Here is a 20318-nt window from a genome sequence, read left to right as displayed (position 1 = left end):
TTGACGACCATTTAGTCTTAAGTTAACCTGTTGTACATGTCTTTGGACTGTGAAGAAAGCGGACCTGAGGGAAACCCAGGCAATCACAAGGGGAACGTGTAAATTCCTCAAGCTAACCACAAAATTAAAAATTAATAACTCAGGATGTAGATGATGTATATGCACTGTGAAAATAAAGTTCTCAATGCCACACCTTAGACTCAGAATAGTCTTCATTTAACCTGCCATACATGTTTTTGGACTGTGAGGGGAAACCCGTGGAAAACCCCAGCAATCACATATCCAAACTCCACATATGAGTGCTTCAACTGATAAAACTAAACAACTCAGAACAATAAAATTACATTTCAAACTTACATCACAAGCTGTTGTGCGGAACTGATAGAAATACAGTGTTGCCTCGTTTTCCGCTGGGGTTAGGTTAAAAAAAATACCCGCAATAAATGAAATCTGCGAAGCAGCTAGCTTTATGTTTTACATTTACTATAAATGTTTTAAGGCTCTAAACCTTAAAACTCTAAAACGCCGTTTATAAGCATTTACTTTTTCTCACATTTATCTCTTGTTTAAACATTTTAAATGTTCAAAAATGCATAAATTTTATATAATAGGTACATTACTTAGTTCAGGGTGTACCCCGCGCCTACTTCCCGAAGCCAGCTGTGATAGGCTCCAGCACCCCCGCGACCCTTGTGAGGAGCAAACGGTTAAGAAAATGGATGGATGGAGGGTACATTACTGTAAAAAAAATAATAAAATGCAGAATTTCACTAAAAAAAAATCTGCAATACAGCGAGACCGTGAAAAGTGAACCACATGATAGCGAGTGAACACTATACAATAGTTTTTTTCGTTTTTGTTTGTTTGTTTTTCGTTTATGTTGGAGCTTCTAGCCATGTTAACATGTTAACAAGCTGATCCATGGACATTCAAGATAAACTGAGCGAAGAGCGCGCTGACATTAGTCTGGGATTGATGGTTATGAATGGATATGAAACAGTGACTATCATAAACAATGTATATGACTGATGCGAAAAATAAGAATCGATGGGGACGGGTTACTAATAAGTCAGCAGCTTCTACCCGTCAGCCCTTCTTTCGGATGTCAATGTTGCAAATGATTTGATGTGATCGATGTAACCTGTAATAATTGTGTCCGAAAGGGGAAAAAAATGAATAAAACAAAACAACTCAACTCAACTTTATTTATAAAGCGCTTTAAGAACAGGCATTGCTGTATACAAAGTGCTGTACATAAACATAAATATCGGTTGTGCAGTAAAGAATAAGATAACAAAACAAGAACAAAGAAAACATTTTGAAGTGCGTATACAAGTTTGTTTGTTTTTTTACAAGCAAATACATTTAGTGAATAAATAAATAAATAAATTGCATAAATAAGGAGACTAAACATCAAATTCATACACACCACAAAACACCAAGAACAAGTCTCATGGTGAGCCAAAAGCCAAAGACTACAGATGTGTTTTAAGACGCATTTTAAAAGAGGTTAAAGAGGGGGGTTGCCTAATATTTAGTGGAAGGTCGTTCCAAAGGGAGGGACCGGCAACAGCAAAGGCTCGATTTCCTCTAAGCCTCCGCTTAGCCTTCGGTACCTCCAATTGAGTCTGGTCTGCTGACCTGAGGCACCGGGCAGGTGTGTAGGGGTGCAAGAGCTCAACGAGATAAGGTGGGGCAAGACCATTTAGAGATTTGAAAGCAAATAGAAGAATCTTAAAGTGGATTCTAAATTCCACGGGAAGCCAGTGAAGAGAAGCCAGGATAGGGGTTATGTGTTCCCTCTTACAGGCACCAGTAAGGAGACGAGCAGCAGCATTTTGGACAAGCTGGAGACGCTGCAGGGAGGACTGGCTGATCCCAAAATAAAGTGCATTACAATAATCCAGCCGAGATGTAACAAAAGCATGGATTACCATTTCTAAGTGCTGCTGAGATAGGAGATTTTTTACCTTAGCCAGCTGTCTAAGTTGAAAAAAGCTGGATTTGACAGCAGCGGCAATTTGCCGGTCCAGTCTAAAGTCACTGTCCATCTTGACACCCAGGTTTGAGGCTGTTGGCTTGAGATAGTGTGCCAGAGGACCCAAGTCGGCAGGATGAGAAGAGCCGCTGGGACCAAAGACCATAACTTCTGCTTTCTTCTCATTGACGTTCAAGAAATTTAAAGCCATCCAGGCTTTGATTTACAAAAGAGGCCTCATTGAGAAAGCGTCCTTTTTACTAAGTGGGACATAGATCTGACTGCATAGCAATGAAAAGAAATTCCACGTTTTCTAAGGATTGAGCCCAAGGGCAGTAAATATAATGAGAACAGGAGGGGCCCCAATCATAATGCATTTCCTAGCTCCTTCCCCTAACCCCAACCATCAAAAATGATTGCCTACCCCCATTCATTACCCTAACCTCAAATATAACCCAATTGAAACCTAAACTGTAAAACCAAGTCTTTACCCTCAAAAAGAGGTCTAAACTTGTGGGGCCCAGCAAAATGACCCCACAAGGACGGGTGGGCCCCACAAATCAGTGAAATCCCGGAAAGTTGGCCCCACCATGTAACAAAACAAGACCAGACACACACTGAGTACCTATAACCTTCCATATATATTAGGGGTGTAAAAAAAAAAAAAAAAAATCGATTCGGCGATATATCGCGATACTACATCGCGCGATTCTCGAATCGATTCAATAAAAAAAAAAAATCAATTTTTTTTGTTTTGTTTTGTTTTTTTTGTTTTTTTTTTTTTAAAGAGCTCAGAATTGTTCATTCGGTAGTCTTACCGATTCAACTTCTTATCATCATTGCCTTTTTTGTGTGTGTGTGTGTGAATCGATTTTTAAACTTCCGTTTTTAATGGAAAAAATATTCAACAAAACGTCTGACTTCGGGTTAGGATTCACACCTTGAGCATGGAAGAATGTTATATGAACGGAACATTAAGCCTTAATATTTTATTTTAATGCTGTTCAAACATGAAACAGATTACAACCTCTATAAGACTGAAATTTCAGATAAATAAATAATACATTTTCATAGAAATCTTACACTCTACAAGCTTACTGATTAGTATTTTCTAAATTTGAATGAAAAAAAATCGCAACAATCGACTTATAAATTCTTATCGGGATTAATCGGTATCGAATCGAATCGTGACCTGTGAATCGTGATACGAATCGAATCGTCAGGTACTAGGCAATTCACACCCCTAATATATATATATATATTTTTAGGTCTATTGCAGACACTACAAACATGTGCCATTGCTGTTATTTGAGAGGTGAAGAGTGATATACTGTCATTTTGAAGAGCCAGTTCAACAAGTTGCTTTAATTAAAGACGGGAGCAGGTTGATATAGGCCACAGGGTGTGGAATGCTGAAGAACGATGCAAACAAAAGAAACGTGTGATTACTGTAATTTGAGGGGTGATATCAGAGGAATATAATTTTGACGGTGATCAGGAAGAGCCAGTTTAGCAAGTCGCTTTAAAGACTGAAGTAGACTGAATATAAAAGCCAGCTTCTCTGTCAGAGCATCAGATGAAGATGGGAGGACACTACTCAATCCCTGATGGTGAAGTTGACCATTTTTCTCGACTTTCTGCATGTTTTGTTATTTCTCACAATTTAACTGAGTATATTTATGTCAGCAGGTGGTCCCCTGAGGATCGTGATGATTGGGCGAACTGGAGTCGGAAAGAGTGCGGTCGGGAACACGATCGTAGGTAGAAAAGTCTTCCACTCTTACGCGGCAGCACAGTCTATAACGGAACACTGTGAGATTGAGCGGGTCAAGTGTCAGCGAAAGATTCATATCGTGGATACCCCCGGGATTATGGACACGTCTAAAGATCCTGAAGATGTCAAAAGAGAAATTGCCAAATGCATCCAGATGACATCTCCCGGCCCCCACGCCTTCCTGTTGGTCTTGCAGTTAGGAAGGTTTACAGATGAAGAAGAAAATAGCGTGGAAGCTTTGGAGAAATTATTTGGTCCTGAGGCATCACTCTACACGATCGTTTTATTCACACGTGGAGACGAGCTTAAAGGAAGAAACATACAGGAATATGTAACAAATGCCCATCCAAAACTCCGAAAGCTTATCCTCAGATGCGGTGGCCGCTACCATGTCTTCAACAATAAGGAAAAGCAGAACAAAGCTCAGGTGGTGCAGCTGATGAAGAAGATCGATGACATGGTGGCAGCAAACGGGGGCCAACACTTTACGGAAGAGATGTTTGAGGAGGCAGAAGAGACAATCATGAAGCTGAACCTCGACAGAGATGTTGCAGACGGGCAACCTTACAACTTCGCTTTCATGGGGCAACTGTTGCAGAGAATCAACGAAATGCAACACATGTTTGTCTTGCTACGAAATGTAACCTTATGTGCGCAACCATCCTTCAAGGGCAAACGCCCAGTTAGGAGCCCGTCTTCATTACAAGCATGTTGAGCAATATGATCAAAATACAGTATGTTTAATTAACAAGATGAATCATAAAAATGTATACTAACAAATACCACCATACTAATCAAACATTGACGTAAACCAATTATGGTTTGTCATATAGTTTACATGATGTAGCATATTGATTTTCGACGAATGAAAAATTGAGTTACCGGTATTTCAATTTGACAAGTCAAGACATTGCAAGACTCATTTGTTCATTGTAATAAAAAGTCTTCTAGCATGTTTCTGTCTTTTTTACTTTGGTGTGGTTTTCATTTTGTGGTTGCTCAGAAGAACAGGTCAGTATAGTCTCCATCCACCAATCCGTCGACATCACTGCGGTTGCACTTTTTTTCTTTTTTTTCCATTCGCTGTGGTGTTGACTTAAAAGTCAAATACAAATAAATAGATCACAAAAATGTAGACTGTAAAATCATTGTTTTTCATTCGCTGCGGTGTTGACTTAAAAGTCAAATACAAATAAATAGATAACAACTGTAAAATCATTGTCATTGTAATTACCTTAATATTGAACATGGAAATTTTAATTTAAAAAAAAAATTAAGACATAAGGAACAGTGCGTATGAATTGGCATTTACATATAAACACACCAGATCAGATGATTTTGATCCTCATACAAATTCAATTTAAAAATGGGGTAAGGCAAGACATATACAATACAATTAGATAGATACAAGTCACCATTGTATCTATTCATTTGTTCACAAGGAATAAGTCCTCATCAGTTGACAGGTGTGTAAGTAGATGGGAGAGCAATAAAGTTTTTTTTGACCGCCTCAGTCGCAAGATGTATTAGTATGAAAGGTTCAAACGTCCACACAAGACTTAAAAGTCAAAAACAAATAAATAGATCGCAAAATTTTAGACTGTAAAATCATTGTCATTGTAATAACCTTAATATTGAACATGGGAAATGTAATAAAAAAAAAATGAAGACATATAAGGAACAGTGCATATGAATGGGCATTTATTTACATATAAACATGAGATTATGACGATCAGATAATTTTGATCTACATACAAAAGTAGATCATATGAAACTTCATTAATCACTCTTATTTTCACGAGCACACTTGTGCCTCTTTAACCTGGCAATAGCCAGATTGATTTTGCGCTTCACTCAAGGGAGTTCTCCACAATATCAATACGAACATCTCATCAGCTAGAAGCGCACGAAGAGTCTCTCGCTGTTCAAAACAGAACAGCGTCCATTCCTCTATGTTAGGTTTGTTTGTTTGACACGGAGTCGGTGCTGGCTTCCTGGTTTCGTCAAAGTTGCATGGCCCGCTCCAAACACAAGGTCGCTCTATGATTGGTCCGAACCACCAGTGGTTTGGATCGGTGGAAATCAACGGGCTCGGTACAAGTGTGTAAACTCAGAAATATCGCAAGAATTCATCTTGCAAGAGCAATGTTAGTGCCTCTTAGCTTTGGCCTGAATTGGGAATCTTTGAGCGCAAACTGAGCAGGAAAAGGGTTTCTCACCAGTGTGTTTTCTTGTCTTTTGAAGCTTTCATTCAGAGCAAATTTTTTGAAAAAACAAAACAAAACCAAAACCCCCGTGAGTCATTACCTTATCGTGGTGGGGGGGTTTGTGTGTCCCAATGATCCTAGGAGCTATGTTGTCTGGGGCTTTATGCCCCTGGCAGGGTCACCCATGGCAAACAGGTCCTAGGTGAGGGGCCAGACAAAACATGACTCAATGACCTCTTATGATGACTACAAATATTGGATCACGGTTTCCCTTGCCCGGACGTGGGTCACCGGGGCCCCCCTCTGGAGTCAGGCCTGGAGGCGGGGCTCGAAGGCGAGCGTCTAGTGGCCGGGCCTTCACCCATGGGGCCCGAACGGGCATAGCCCGAAAAGGCATCGTGGGTCCCCCTTCCTATGGGCTCACCGCCTGTAGGAGGGGCCAAAGAGGTCGGGTGCATAGCGAGCTGGGTGGTGGCCAAAGGCGGGAGCTTTGGAGGTCCGATCCCCGGCTACAGAAGCTAGCTCTTGGGACATGGAATGTCACCTCTCTGGCAGGGAAGGAGCCCGAGCTGGTGTGTGAGGCAGAGAAATTCCGACTAGATATAGTCGGACTCTCCTCCACACACGGCTTGGGCTCTGGTACCAATCCTCTCGAGAGGGGTTGGACTCTCTTCCACTCTGGAGTTGCACACGGTGAGAGGCGCAGAGCAGGTGTGGGCATACTTATTGCCCCCCGGCTTGGCGCCTGTACGTTGGGGTTCACCCCGGTAGACGAGAGGGTAGCCTCCCTCCGCCTTCGGGTGGGGGGACGGGTCCTGACTGGTGTTTGTGCATATGCACCAAACAGCAGTTCAGGGTACCCACCCTTTTTGGAGTCCTTGGAGGGTGTGCTGGAGAGCGCTCCCCCTGGGGACTCCCTCGTCCTGCTGGGGGACTTCAACGCTCACGTGGGCAATGACAGTGAGACCTGGAAGGGCGTGATTGGGAGGAACGGCCCCCCTGATCGGAACCCGAGCGGTGTTCTGTTATTGGACTTCTGTGCTCGCCACGGATTGTCCATAACGAACACCATGTTCAAGCATAAGGGTGTCCATATGTGCACTTGGCACCAGGACACCCTAGGCCGCAGTTCGATGATCGACTTTGTAGTTGTGTCATCGGATTTGCGGCCGCATGTTTTGGACACTCGGGTGAAGAGAGGGGCGGAGCTGTCAACTGATCACTACCTGGTGGTGTGTTGGCTCCGATGGTGGGGGAAGATGGCGGTCTGACCTGGCAGACCCAAACGTATTGTGAGGGTTTGCTGGGAACGTCTGGCGGAATCCCCTGTCAGAAAGAGTTTCAACGCCCACCTCCGGCAGAACTTCTCGCTTGTCCCGGGGGAGGCGGGGGACATTGAGTCCGAATGGGCTATGTTCCGCGCCTCCATTGTTGAGGCGGCTGATCGGAGCTATGGCCGTAAGATGGTCGGTAGAGGTGTGCAAAATTTCCGATTCTTAGATTATTCACGATTCGGCCGTGGAACAATCGAGAACGATTCACAAACGTCCAAATTCCGATTATATAAATATGCCAAGGGAAGCGAAACGAGCGAAAAGTACGCGGAACTGAAACGCAGTAGCGCGCGCGGTCTTCGGGACGCTTAATGGGACGGACCGAGAGTACACATCCACAACTCACGCCTCGACATTCAAAACAACAACAAGCATGGCTGAGCTGACCAACCCACCTCTTCATGACATCAGACCTGCTCCGAAAAGGCAAACAACTTGAGGCGGAAGTATCAGCTAGCTGGCTGCGGTGCGTCGGTTAGCGTTCTACAGGGCGCCGCGCAGTGATACGAACGAACGAACAGAAAAGTAGTGGCTGGCGGTAATGGCGTCTGACTTTATTCAGACAAGAGTATTGTGGTGGAAATGTATCACGCTTTTGAAAACAAAAAGTTTTTAGAAGAAAAACGCTTTATTTCCGAGACCCCAGCCAGCTTGCTGGACTATTTCTTTTTTATTTTCTTCTCGTCCAACGTCGAACCAGAACGCGTGTCACCGAACGCTGTCAGAAAGAAGTCAGTGCTGATCGCACACACGGGAGGTGAGGATCAAATTGAGATTCATGTTAAAAAAGCCGAACGATCCCATTAATGTTTACACGTTCATGTTTACACAAGTTAAAAAGCAGAAAAGCACTTGAGGGTTTTTTTTTTCTTTGTACCTCTGAGAAACTTTAATGTTTACATGTTCATCTTTACACAACTTAAAAAGCAGGAGCGCACTTTTTTTTTTTAGGCATTTGTATTGAAGTAGTAGTTCACATTGTCTTTCATTTATACCTCAATGCACTTTTGAGTGGATAAAAATAATATATTTTTGCTCAATGCTATGTTTTATTCTGTTGAAGACTGAATATACTTAAAAGCTGTTGTTACAGAATGAGGACTTGAGTATTTTATTTACTGTTTTGAACTGTTAACTTGATACTGAAATAGTAGTTTATGTAGGCCTGAGAGGACTTTTGTACTATTTTTGTAACTAATGTACGAAACATTAAAAGCACCAAAATACATTGTTTTTTTTCTGCTGCCTGGGGGGGGAATCAATAATCGTTTTATAATCGAATCGTAGCCTCTGAATCGTAATCGCAATCGAATCGTGAGGTGCCCCAAGATTCCCACCTCTAATGGTCGGTGCCTGTTGCGGCGGCAATCCTCGAACCCGCTGGTGGACACCAGCGTTAAGGGATGCCATCAAGCTGAAGAAGGACTCCTATCGGGCCTTTTTGGCCTGTGGGACTCCGGAGGCAGCTGACAGGTACCGGCTGGCCAAGCGGCACGCGGCCTCGGCGGTTGCTGAGGCAAAAACTTGGACATGGGAGGAGTTCGGTGAGGCCGTGGAAAATGACTTCCGCACGGCTTCGAGGAAATTCTGGTCCACCATCCGGCGTCTCAGGAGAGAAAAGCAGTGCTCCATTAACACTGTGTATAGTGGCGATGGGGTGCTGCTGACCTCGACTCGGGACATCGTGAATCGGTGGGGAGAATACTTCGAAGACCTCCTCCATTCCACCGACACGTCTTCCTTTGAGGAAGCAGAGTCTGGGGTCTCTGAGGTGGGCTCTCCTATCTCTGGGGTCGAAGTCACTGAGGTGGTTGGAAAGCTCCTCGGTGGCAGGGCCCCGGGGGTGGATGAGATCCGCCCGGAGTTCCTAAAGACTCTGGATGTTGTGGGGCTGTCATGGTTAACACGCCTCTACAACATCGCGTGGACATCGGGGACAGTGCCTCTGGATTGGCAGACTGGGGTGGTGGTCCCCCTTTTTAAAGGGGGACCGGAGGGTGTGTTCCAACTACAGAGGGATCACACTCCTCAGCCTCCCTGGTAAGGTCTATTCAGGGGTGCTGGAGAGGAGGGTCCGTCGGGAAGTCGAATCTCGGATCCAGGAGGAGCAGTGTGGTTTTCGTCCTGGCCGTGGAACAGTGGACCAGCTCTACACCCTCAGCAGGATCCTTGAGGGTGCATGGGAGTTTGCCCAACCAGTCCACATGTGTTTTGTGGATTTGGAGAAGGCGTTCGACCGTGTCCCTCGGGGAGTCCTGTGGGGGGTGGTTCGGGAGTACGGGGTACCGGGCCCCCTGATACGGGCTGTTCGGTCCCTGTACGACCGTTGTCAGAGTTTGGTCCGCATTGCCGGCAGTAAGTCGGATTCGTTTCCAGTGAGGGTTGGACTCCGCTAAGGTTGCCCCTTGTCAACGATTCTAACTTTTATGGACAGAATTTCTAGACGCAGCCGAGGCGTTGAGGGGGTCCGGTTTGGTGGCCTCAGCATCGCGTCTCTGCTCTTTGCAGATGATGTGGTGCTGTTGGCTTCATCCAGCCGTGATCTCCAACTCTCTCTGGAGCGGTTCGCAGCCGAGTGTGAAGCGGTTGGGATGAAGATCAGCACCTCCAAATCCGAGACCATGGTCCTCAGTCGGAAAAGGGTGGCGTGTCCTCTCCGGGTCGGGGATGAGATCCTGGCCCAAGTGGAGGAGTTCAAGTATCTTGGGGTCTTGTTCACGAGTGAGGGTAGGATGGAGCGAGAGATTGACAGGCGGATCGGTGCAGCGTCTGCAGTGATGCAGACTCTGTATCGGTCCGTCGTGGTGAAGAAAGAGCTGAGCCAAAAGGCAAAGCTCTCGATTTACCGGTCGATCTACGTTCCAACCCTCACCTATGTTCACGAGCTGTGGGTCGTGACCGAAAGAACAAGATCCCGGATACAAGCGGCCGAAATGGGTTTCCTCCGCGGGGTGTCCGGGCTCTCCCTTAGAGATAGGGTGAGAAGCTCGGTCATCCGGGGGGGACTCAGAGTCGAGCCGCTGCTCCTCCGCATTGAGAGGAGACAGCTGAGGTGGCTCGGGCATCTGGTTCGGATGCCTCCTGGACGCCTCCCTGGGGAGGTGTTCCGGGCATGTCCCACCGGCGGGAGGCCCCGGGGACGACCCAGGACACGCTGGAGAGACTATGTCTCTCGGCTGGCCTGGGAACGCCTTGGAATCCCGCCGGTGGAGCTGGTTGAAGTGGCTGGGGAGAGGGAAATCTGGGTTTCCCTCCTAAAGCTGCTGCCCCCGCGACCCGACCTCGGATAAGCGGAAGATGATGGATGGATGGATGGATGGAAAAAAAAAAAAAAAAAGTTTCTCTACAGTGTGGCTTCTTGTTTGTCATTTTCAGTGTCCCTTCTTTGCAAGACTGTTACCCCAACCGAGAAGGCAATTTTTTTCTGACCAGTATGGGTTCTTGTGTGATGTTTTAAGCTTTTCTTCAGAGAGAAACTCCGGCCACAAATTGAGCAGGTAAACGGCTTCTCTCCAGTGTGGGTTCTTGTGTGATGTTTTAAGCTTCGCTTCTGAGAGAAACTCTTGCCACAAACTTAACAGGCAAAAGGCTTCTCTCCAGTGTGGGTTCTTATGTGATGCATTAAGCTTTTCTTCTGAGAGAAACTCTGGCCACAAACTGAGCAGGCAAAAGGCTTCTCTCCAGTGTGGGTTCTTGTGTGAACAGTTAAGTTTGTCTTCAAAGAGAATTTTCTGCCACAAACTGAGCAGGCAAAAGGCTTCTCCCCAGTGTGGTTTCTTATGTGTTGTTTTAAGTTTTCCCTGCGAGAAAAACTCTGGCCACAAACTGAGCAGGCAAAAGGTTTCTCCCCAGTGTGGGTTCTTGTGTGTTGTTTTAAGTTTTCCTTCCGAGAGAAACTCTGGCCACAAACTGAGCAGGCAAAAGGTTTCTCTCCAGTGTGGGTTCTTGTGTGTCGTTTTAACTTTTCCTTCAGAGAAAAAATCTGGCCACAAATTGAACAGGCAAAAGGCTTCTCTCCAGTGTGGGTTCTTTTGTGATACATTAAGCTTTTCTTCTGAGAGAAACTCTGGCCACAAACTGAGCAGGCAAAAGGCTTCTCTCCAGTGTGGGTTCTTGCGTGAACAGTTAAGTTTGTCTTCAAAGAGAATTTTCTGCCACAAACTGAGCAGGCAAAAGGCTTCTCTCCAGTGTGGGTTCTTGTGTGATGTTTTAAGGTTTCCCTGTGAGAGAAACTCTGGCCACAAACTGAGCAGGTAAAAGGCTTCTCCCCAGTGTGGTTTCTTCTGTGTCGTTTTAAGTTTTCCCTGTAAGAGAAACTCTGGCCACAAACTGAGCAGGCAAGAGGTTTCTCCCCAGTGTGGGTTCTTGTGTGTTGTTTTAAGTTTTCCTTCTGAGAGAAACTCTGGCCACAAACTGAGCAGGCAAAAGGCTTCTCTCCAGTGTGGGTTCTTGTGTGAACAGTTAAGTTTTTCTTCAAAGAGAATTTTCGGCCACAAACTGAGCAGGCAAAAGGCTTCTCTCCAGTGTGGGTTCTTGTGTGATGTTTTAAGTTTCCCTTCTGAGAGAAACTCTGGCCACAAACGGAGCAGGCAAAAGGCTTCTCCCCAGTGTGGTTTCTTATGTGTTGTTTTAAGTTTTCCTTCTGAGAGAAACTCTGGCCACAAACTGAGCAGGCAAAAGGTTTCTCTCCAGTGTGGGTTCTTGTGTGTCGTTTTAACCTTCCCTTCAGAGAAAAACTCTGGCCACAAATTGAACAGGCAAAAGGCTTCTCTCCAGTGTGGGTTAGTGTGTGATGTTCTAAGCTTTGCTTATGAGAGAAACTGTGGCCACAAACTGAGCATGTAAAAGGATTCTCTCCAGTGTGGGTTCTTGTGTGTAGTTTTAAGTTTCGCTTCTGAGAGAAACTCTGGCCACAAAATGAGCAGGCAAAAGGCTTCTCTCCAGTGTGGACATTCACATGTCTGGTCAGTTCATACTTTCTGCCAAAAGTTTTTCTACATTGACAACATTTAAAACGTTTGCTATCAGTGTGACATTTCATATCACCATCAGACAGTTCATCATCCATGGGAGGAGAGTGTGACGTGTCGTCACCATCTGATATTGGAGCTAACTGGCTGTCTGCTTGTGATCCTCCACGGTAGTCTTCATCACCTTCTGTTGTCATTTGTTGTCTTGAGCTGCTGCTTGGAGGCTCCGCCCATTTCTTTTCTTCATATTGACCTACAGTCTTCAAATGGACACCAGTCACAGGCAACTCTATGAAATCCTCCTCCTCTTTAATGCATGGTGACAGCTGCTCATCCTTTTTTGTGTTGAAAGGCTGCAGCTGCTCCTCTTCTTTAACTTGAAGAGGCTCCAAGTCCTCCTCCTCTTTCATGCATGGTGACAGCTGCTCATCCTTTTTTATGTTGGAAGGCTGCGGCTGCTCCTCTTCTTTCACTTGAAGAGGCTGCAAGTACTCCTCCTCTTTTACACCAGGAAACTCTGGCTTCTGCCGCTCATGATGAAGATAATTTTCACTGACATCTGCAGGACACAAGACACACATGGTCTAGTAAAGTCATTTTGTTGTGACTTTGACGTTGTGTATTTTAGATTTACGATTATAAAATGGGGCACGAGTGAAAGAATAACACAGCTTGCAAATGTTACGGATTGTCTGTATTTTGTTATGGAAATTACTGAATGCCTCTAACAATTTTTGATATTGAAAAAACAAAATCCAGTATGAGATATTATATTGCCCACTGTGTGAGGCCACTAAGATGCTTTCGAGCAGGCGTGGCAAACTGCGGTTCTCGAGGGCCGGAGTCCTGCAGGTTTTATAGATTTCCCTACTCGAAGTGCAGCTGATTCCATTTAACAGGTTCGTTATCAGTCTTCTGCAGAGCTTGCTGATGAGCTGATCATGAATCAGCTGTGTTGAAGAAGGGAAATATCTAAAACCTGCAGGACTGCGGCCCTCGAGGACCGTATTTCGCCACCCCCGCTTTAGATGCTAGCCTGCACACATTTCATCTATGAATTAGATGGCAAGCTACAGAAAAAAACAAACCAAAAAATGGCGCATCCACGTTGAAGTCGCCCAACCATTATTTCAAAAGCAAGAAATTGCCTTTTGACAGAATGTAAATGTTTGTGAAGACCAAGGTTAATGAATATGAAATGTGATTAGTTAATTTAAAAAAGCAACTAATAAATAATTTCCAAATAAATATTTGCAAGACACTACATTCCTTAACTGCTCATTAACAGTGTTGCCGGTAACGCGTTACTTAGTAACGCGTTACTCAAAAAATTTGCTTTCTAAAGTAACTAATAGTCTAACGCGTTACTTTATTCTACAAAGTAGTCTGATTAAAGTTACTGTCCAGAGATTCAATGCGTTACTCCACATTTTCATGAAGAAGGCAAAATATCTCACTGTCGTAACAGTCACGAACAACTGCTGCTAACTACGAAGATGAGGCAGAAGTCATTGATCACCACACTGAATTCAGCCATGGTCTGGTCATGAATGGTTTGCACATTCAAAACAAAAGTGATGATACTTTTACTACTAGTTTTATTAACCAACAGGCACACAACGCAACAAAAAAAGTGTGCATTATGGACCATAAAAGTGGTAAAAAAAATAATTTATTTCCATCCTCAACTGGTCCGTGAAGCATTATGGGATGAGGTCGTCTCCGCCCTCTCGCCAGGGGGAGTGACGTCAGACAAGTTACGTTTTCAGTAGGGGTGGAACAAAAAAACGATTCGACCGAACCATCGTTCGTCAAGGGGAGCTAAACGACGGTATCGGTTGCGAGTGAGGCTTTATGGTTTTCATAACAATAGCAAGAGTTCTGCGCCGTGCTCTACTTGTTTTGTTTACATTTCAGTAGCATCACCATTCAAGCTACTTCCGTGTTTCCGTGCTCGCGACACGGCGCGCGCGCGCGCGCGCGCGCAACGAGTGACAACATACAAATGGAGACAGTTAGCAGAAGCCGGTGCCGTACATCTCGGTATTTCCCATGGCTATCGAGTCCTCTCGGTGCACTTGTATGTCCCGGGCCGGCGTTGGTACTGCGCGCGAGCCAAAAAGAATAACTCCCGTGACGATCCAATGCATGGATTCAAACGACACAGGTATGTCCCACAGCCAACACACCAGCTATGCTAAAAGCACACTGCAAGTATCTCATTTCTCAGTTTGTGGCTCCCTGTCAATGTCTACAACTACATTAGCAGCAGATAGGAGAACTGAGACGTGCCCGCGATTACGTCAACAAACTCAAAATGAATGACAGCCCAAAAAACAAAATATAAACAGTAGTGATTCTGTGGTCATCATCGGGTCTCAGATTAAAAAAACAAAAAAAAGATGTCATACATTAACCAAAAATGAATGTGATGGCAAAAGAAAAACAAAAATTTTTAAAAACAAAAATTGTTGATTAAAAAGGGAAATGAACTTTTGGAAATATTTTTGCATATATTAAGTGGTTAAAATGTGTTTGATAGATTTATTGTTCCATAAGGTGGCTTCATATTTCTTTTGGCTGGACGGTATGTTTATTTCATGTCTTAAATTTATGTTTCTGAAATACTTCACAATGTGCACATATTCTGTTTAATTGTGTTGGTATCTGTCTAAAGGTTAAATATTTATATTTAACATTAAATTATCAACCTTTTGTTTTCCTGATCCTTATTTTGAAGAGAAAAAACAAACAAACCAAAAAACAATTATAACTGTCAATAACTACTAATACATATTTAAACTGATACATGTGTACACACTGGAATAGCGGAACAAACAAACAATAGAGGAATTTAGGGGATTTTCATTTTCAACCTGGATAGATTTTTATTTTTTGATTTATAAAAAGTATTTACGTTACAAGAAGTCAAGAGAGACTGCCTATTTTATTTTTCATAAAAAAACCTTTATTTTCATGTTAAAAATGCACTTTCAATAAAGTATTTGGAACTCCGTGCCTACTGCATTATTTTTATGTTGAGATGGTGTTATCGGCAGCTGCTGAAAGTAACTAAAAAAGTAACTTTTAATCTAACTTAGTTACTTTTAAAATCAAGTAATCAGTAACGCAATTTAGTTACTTTTAAAACCAAGTAATCAATAAAGTAACTAAGTTACTTTTTCAAGGTAACTGTGGCAACACTGCTCATTAAGTATGTTCTGTGGCCAATGAGTTACAATTTGCCGGTCAATCAGATATCAGAAACCACGTATGTGTTGTTGTATTTGACTGAAATCCACTTGTGTGAGCGATCTCAGAGACAAAGAGCATGCGGGGAACAAATATATCCTGTTTTATATAGAAGCCTTGGGTGCGACAGGCTAATGGTGATGGCAACGAAGCACCATACAGGGGCGAATTATCTTGCTAGTGGTGCGCTGACTCTCTGTCTGCACAGTGATCTAATCCACAAAAATCATGTTACACCCAGGGCTGGACTGGGACAAAAAAAATCTGCCCTGGCATATTTGGCTGAGACTGGACCCTTTCGAGCGTCGTACAACCGACTCGTAATTTATGTACCTGTATGTGTTCCCCAAAGAAATGTGTTTTACTGTTATCCTAAACCCAACTGTAATTATTTCAGTGAGGTGTATTGTTAGGGTTATTATGTATATGTTATTTCATATTTTCTCTTTCATTACCTAGAGTTAGTATTTCACTATGTATTCAGTATTTCACTATGAGTTTGGAGCTGCTGCATGTGTATTCAACCTGAAGACACCTGGAATGCGGGAATGAAGAACGACAGCCTTCAAGGAATAGTGGTTGTAAAAGTTTATGGTTAAAGGATGTCCTCTGTATTTTACGACTGCTGGAGTTGCTTATCACATTGCTGTTATTTCCTATTTCCCTTAGAGGCAAGTGTATGGCCTATTGTGTCTGTTAGGGAATCCCAAATAAAAGAGGAGAAGTAGGGAGTTGTGTCAGAAGGGGCTGGGAGCTTGTGATCTGCGCACAACTCTCTGTCAGCTTCTCCTCGCGAGTAATCAAATCCTTGTGTCTTCTCATTCTTTCTTCTGTGTATTTTAAATGTTGCAGGTGTTGACTTGACATGTATTTTCTAGATTGACTTAATTAGTCAATGAAATTAAAATATTACATATTTTTAAATTCCATAGAAAAACTGATACATTCTAAATTCTAAATCATGAAAACAACTACAAGAGAGGACTATTCCTTGAATGCTTGCAGCTGTTCCATCTCATTTCATTGGGTTCTAGTTAAATATTAATTCATTTAGTTGTCATAAGTTTACATTTACCCCCATTTTTAACCCTATAAAGCCAAACATTTTAATACAAGGCATTTTGAGCCCTCTATTTCATGAGTATATTTTTTTTTCTCATTAAAACCCTGACGTATATGATCTGACACATGCGTTGCACGGATAAATCCATTAGAGGGCAATATCACCCAGCTGATGGCTTTTCCAGGTACCTTACATGATCGCTCCAATTGAAAAAGGAGAGACATCTATACTTATTAAAAGTGGAAAATGTTCTGATTTTTTAAAATACTAATATGCTTGATATGTCTGTTGACAGTTCTAAATGTACAAAGTTAAAGCACTGTGACCAGATGTATCAAATATGACAAATCAAAAGTCATATGTGGAAGTTGATTTAAAAAAAACAAAAAACAAAAAAGAAACACAGGGTACTAGCAGGAATCACTCAGTGAAATTTTAGACCTTTTTTTTTCGACCTTTTTAGACCACTATGACAAAAAATTTAGACCAACTTCACGACCGACCGAAGGACCATGTCTCAAAACCATGTCAACTTGCAGGGCTCTCTCTACACTAACTTTTCCACTACTAGCACTGGTGCGAGTAACATTTTTAGTTGCTCGCACAGCACAGGATTTGGTCGCACCATTTTTTGTGGAGGTGTAGCATGACCTTAGGCAAACGCAACTCGATATATTTGCAAAATATTTGATTGGAACACGAGTTTTGCCTGCAACATCAGTGGCTATCAAAACATATGATTCATTTAAATATTCAAACTTATAGTGACATTTGTTGCTTGTAGACGTTAATCTTAAAACACCACAAATTTTTACTGTATCTTCAAACTTGTTAAAAAACAACAACAAAAATGTCTTCTATATTTTCATATAGTGAATCAATTATTTAAATAGACCGCAACAAAGGGCTGGGCGATATGACTGAAAAATGTATCAGTTTAAATATTTATTAGTCGTTATTGATAGTTATAATTGTTTTTTTTTTTATATTCAAAATAAGGATCAATAAAACAAAAGGCTGATAATTTGAAATATAAATATTTCACCTTTAAAAAGAGACAAACACAATATGTGCACAGTGTGAAGTATTCCAGAAACGTAAAAATTTGAGACATGAAATAAACCTACCGTTCAGCCAAAAGATTTTTTTTTTTTTTTTTTTTAAATCTGAGACACGATGATGACCACGGAATCACTGCTGTTTTTTGGGGTTTTTTGTTTTTGTTTGTTTATTGTTTGTTTGTTTTTTGCTGTGGTTCATTTTGAGTATGATGACGTCATCGCGGGCACGTCTCAGTTCTCTTATCTGCTTGTCATGCTAGTTGTGTACATTGAGAGATGTGCTTTTATCTTAGCTGGTGTGTTGGCTGTGGGACAGACCTGTGTGAAGTTTGAATCCATGCATTGTTAGTTATTGTTTTGAGTCGCGCGCAGTACCAACACCAGGACATACAAGTGCACCGAGAGGACTCGATAGCCAACTACTGTCAGCTGCATGTTGACACTCGCTGTGACGCGCGCGCACACACTATCCCGTGCCGCAAGTTCGTCGTTCACCACCCTGTCTGTTTGTTTTGGTCCCGGTAGTGTTAGCTTGACATGTTGAGCTCGGGATGTCCGCAGAAAGCAACAACGATAATTCCTCCCCCTTCTGGTGTCGTATCTCGCGGCAAAACAAGCCGCCGCCGCGCGTCACATCTCACCAAACAACTCATTTGCACCGCCCCAACGTACCTTAGCTCCCGCCCGCCTGAACTACAATGCAAACGCACCCCTTCAAATGTCTCCTTCACTTTGAGCACGCAAATAACAGAAACAACGCAACACTCACATTTTTTTTGTTCTTTTTCTTTCTTTCGACAGAGCAGCCACTTCTTGGAATGTAAGGAACGGATGTAAGAATTTTAGACTTGGGTAAATTAAATTTTAGACCTAGGATGAAAATATGGGTGTTTTTAAAGACATTTTAAGCCTAAAATTTAACTTTCGGAATTTTAGACTTTTTTTTATTTTTTTTAGACTTTTTGGAACCCTGAAAAAAAAAATCTTAATTTTATTCAATATTGTCTCTCCATTATTACAACACCTCATTCATTGCACTTAGGTTTCCTGGAGGGGTGGTGCCGCTCTTATACTATATCCTGATTTGTTGAGTGATATTTGAGAGGGACCAATAGACCCCTTTCCAGCCTACATCATCAGCTACGTCAAACGTGAGCGCAGCATCGCGGCAAAAAGCCCAGAGACATACATGTGTGACAGTGTTGACGTGTCATTTAGCGTGGAATTTTGTAGGCTGATTCAAACAATATGACACCTAATATGAGCCACCTCAGCCAGGTGAGGTGGATCGGGCATCTGGTTCGAATGCCTCCCGGACGCCTCCCTGGGGAGGTGTTCCGGGCATGTCCCACCGGCAGGAGGCCTCGGGTACGACCCAGGACACGCTGGAGAGACTATGTCTCTCGGCCGGGGAGAGGAAAGTCTGGGCTTCCTTGCTAAAGCTGCTGCCCCCGCGACCCGACCTCGGATAAGCGAGCAATGGATGGATCGATGGATGGATGGATAGTATCAAATTAATTATAGACAAAATAGTAACTTTTTATTGCTATAGTGGGCTAAATAAGTTAAGTATCTCTGTAATATTACTGGAAAATATGTGCCTGTACCTTTTACAAGCTCTAAATCCAGTATTGAGTCAATTCAGATCAGAAAAGTAAACAAATGTCGTATGATTCTATTCTTCTCTTACCATTGTAACCATGATTAGATGCTGTCTGCATCGGCTCAGTGTTGGTACAGTAGTTCCTGCCGAAGAAGTGAAATGAGAGAAAAACAAAAGGCTGTAATATTTACACAAAAAAAGCAAGGAGTGTGATTTAAATTTCTCTAGAAAGACATTTCATCGCAGAAGTAAATTAGAGAAATAAATGACATACCACTTTGCATGTTGTGGGGGACCAAGTGGGCTGTGGTTCTGCATCACACTATTTTGTCTGATGTTCCTGTAGAAACAAAATACTTGGCTACAGTTGTGCATGAAAGTTTACAGACCAGCATGTTATGAGCACACTGTATGCTGAGAAAATGGCTCAATGAAATCCAAAATACAGATGCAATTGTTTGAATTTTCAGTAGTAGGTGGGATAAATAAAACAGTGTGGGGGGGAAAAAATAGTCTTTTGGGTTTCTTTATACTGGAAGTTTTACAGAGTAGTCTACTAGATAGTGGTCTGTGCAGTAAATATCATGGGAAGGTTCTTTTGCAGCCTGTGTAGCCCTAACCCTTCAGACCCCTAACCCCCTAACCCACGTCGAGATCGCCAATATTGCAACTCCTGAGCGTGCCGATATCACTTGAGGCCTGTTGAACTGTTAGCTTGCTCAGCTAACCTGTTAGCTTGCTCAGCTAACCTGTTAGCTTATTTAGCCTTGGTGTTAAACACCACGACTCAAGTTTCACTTCTTGCGATGAACTAGACACGTCCACTTCTCTCCAAGCTGATACACGTAACTTTACTGTTAGCCTAGCACGAGTTCCACGTCCTATTCTTCGCGGTAACTTCTTCCGGTAAATTCGTCCGGTGCTCGCCAACTTACGTTTTAGCTTGCGTCCACATTTTTCACTCGGTAGCTGGGCCCATAACCCGTTAAGATCAGGTGCAGCGGTGAATCCTTCCCTACTCGTCTTTTTGGGTGGTGAAGAATGAGGACAGTGTCTTTCCCTTTCAGCCGTCAACA

General features: G+C 43.0%; 2 protein-coding genes across 2 annotated transcripts in view; one reads left to right on the top strand and one right to left on the bottom strand.

The window, feature by feature from the left end:
• Positions 1–4467, top strand: part of LOC144002760 (GTPase IMAP family member 8-like) — a 14885-nt gene extending 10418 nt beyond the window's left edge. The window contains exons 3-4 of the mRNA XM_077498251.1: positions 2503–2524; positions 3668–4467. Coding sequence (XP_077354377.1) covers positions 2503–2524; positions 3668–4467 — 822 coding nt within the window. The remainder of the gene's footprint in view (positions 1–2502; positions 2525–3667) is intronic.
• LOC144002518 (uncharacterized) lies at positions 4018–20318 on the bottom strand. Its single transcript, XM_077497820.1, has 4 exons — positions 20178–20318; positions 19517–19582; positions 19330–19385; positions 4018–12822 (listed from the first exon to the last, which is right to left on the bottom strand). The coding sequence occupies exons 1-4, from the start codon at positions 20195–20197 to the stop codon at positions 10868–10870; spliced, it is 2097 nt and encodes a 698-aa protein (XP_077353946.1). The 5' UTR covers positions 20198–20318; the 3' UTR covers positions 4018–10867.

Source organism: Festucalex cinctus, chromosome 15 (genome assembly GCF_051991245.1).
Source record: "Festucalex cinctus isolate MCC-2025b chromosome 15, RoL_Fcin_1.0, whole genome shotgun sequence".
Lineage (NCBI taxonomy): Eukaryota > Metazoa > Chordata > Actinopteri > Syngnathiformes > Syngnathidae > Festucalex > Festucalex cinctus.
The sequence above is the reverse complement of the archived record's forward strand: the minus strand, read 5'-3'. Positions and strand labels throughout refer to the sequence as shown.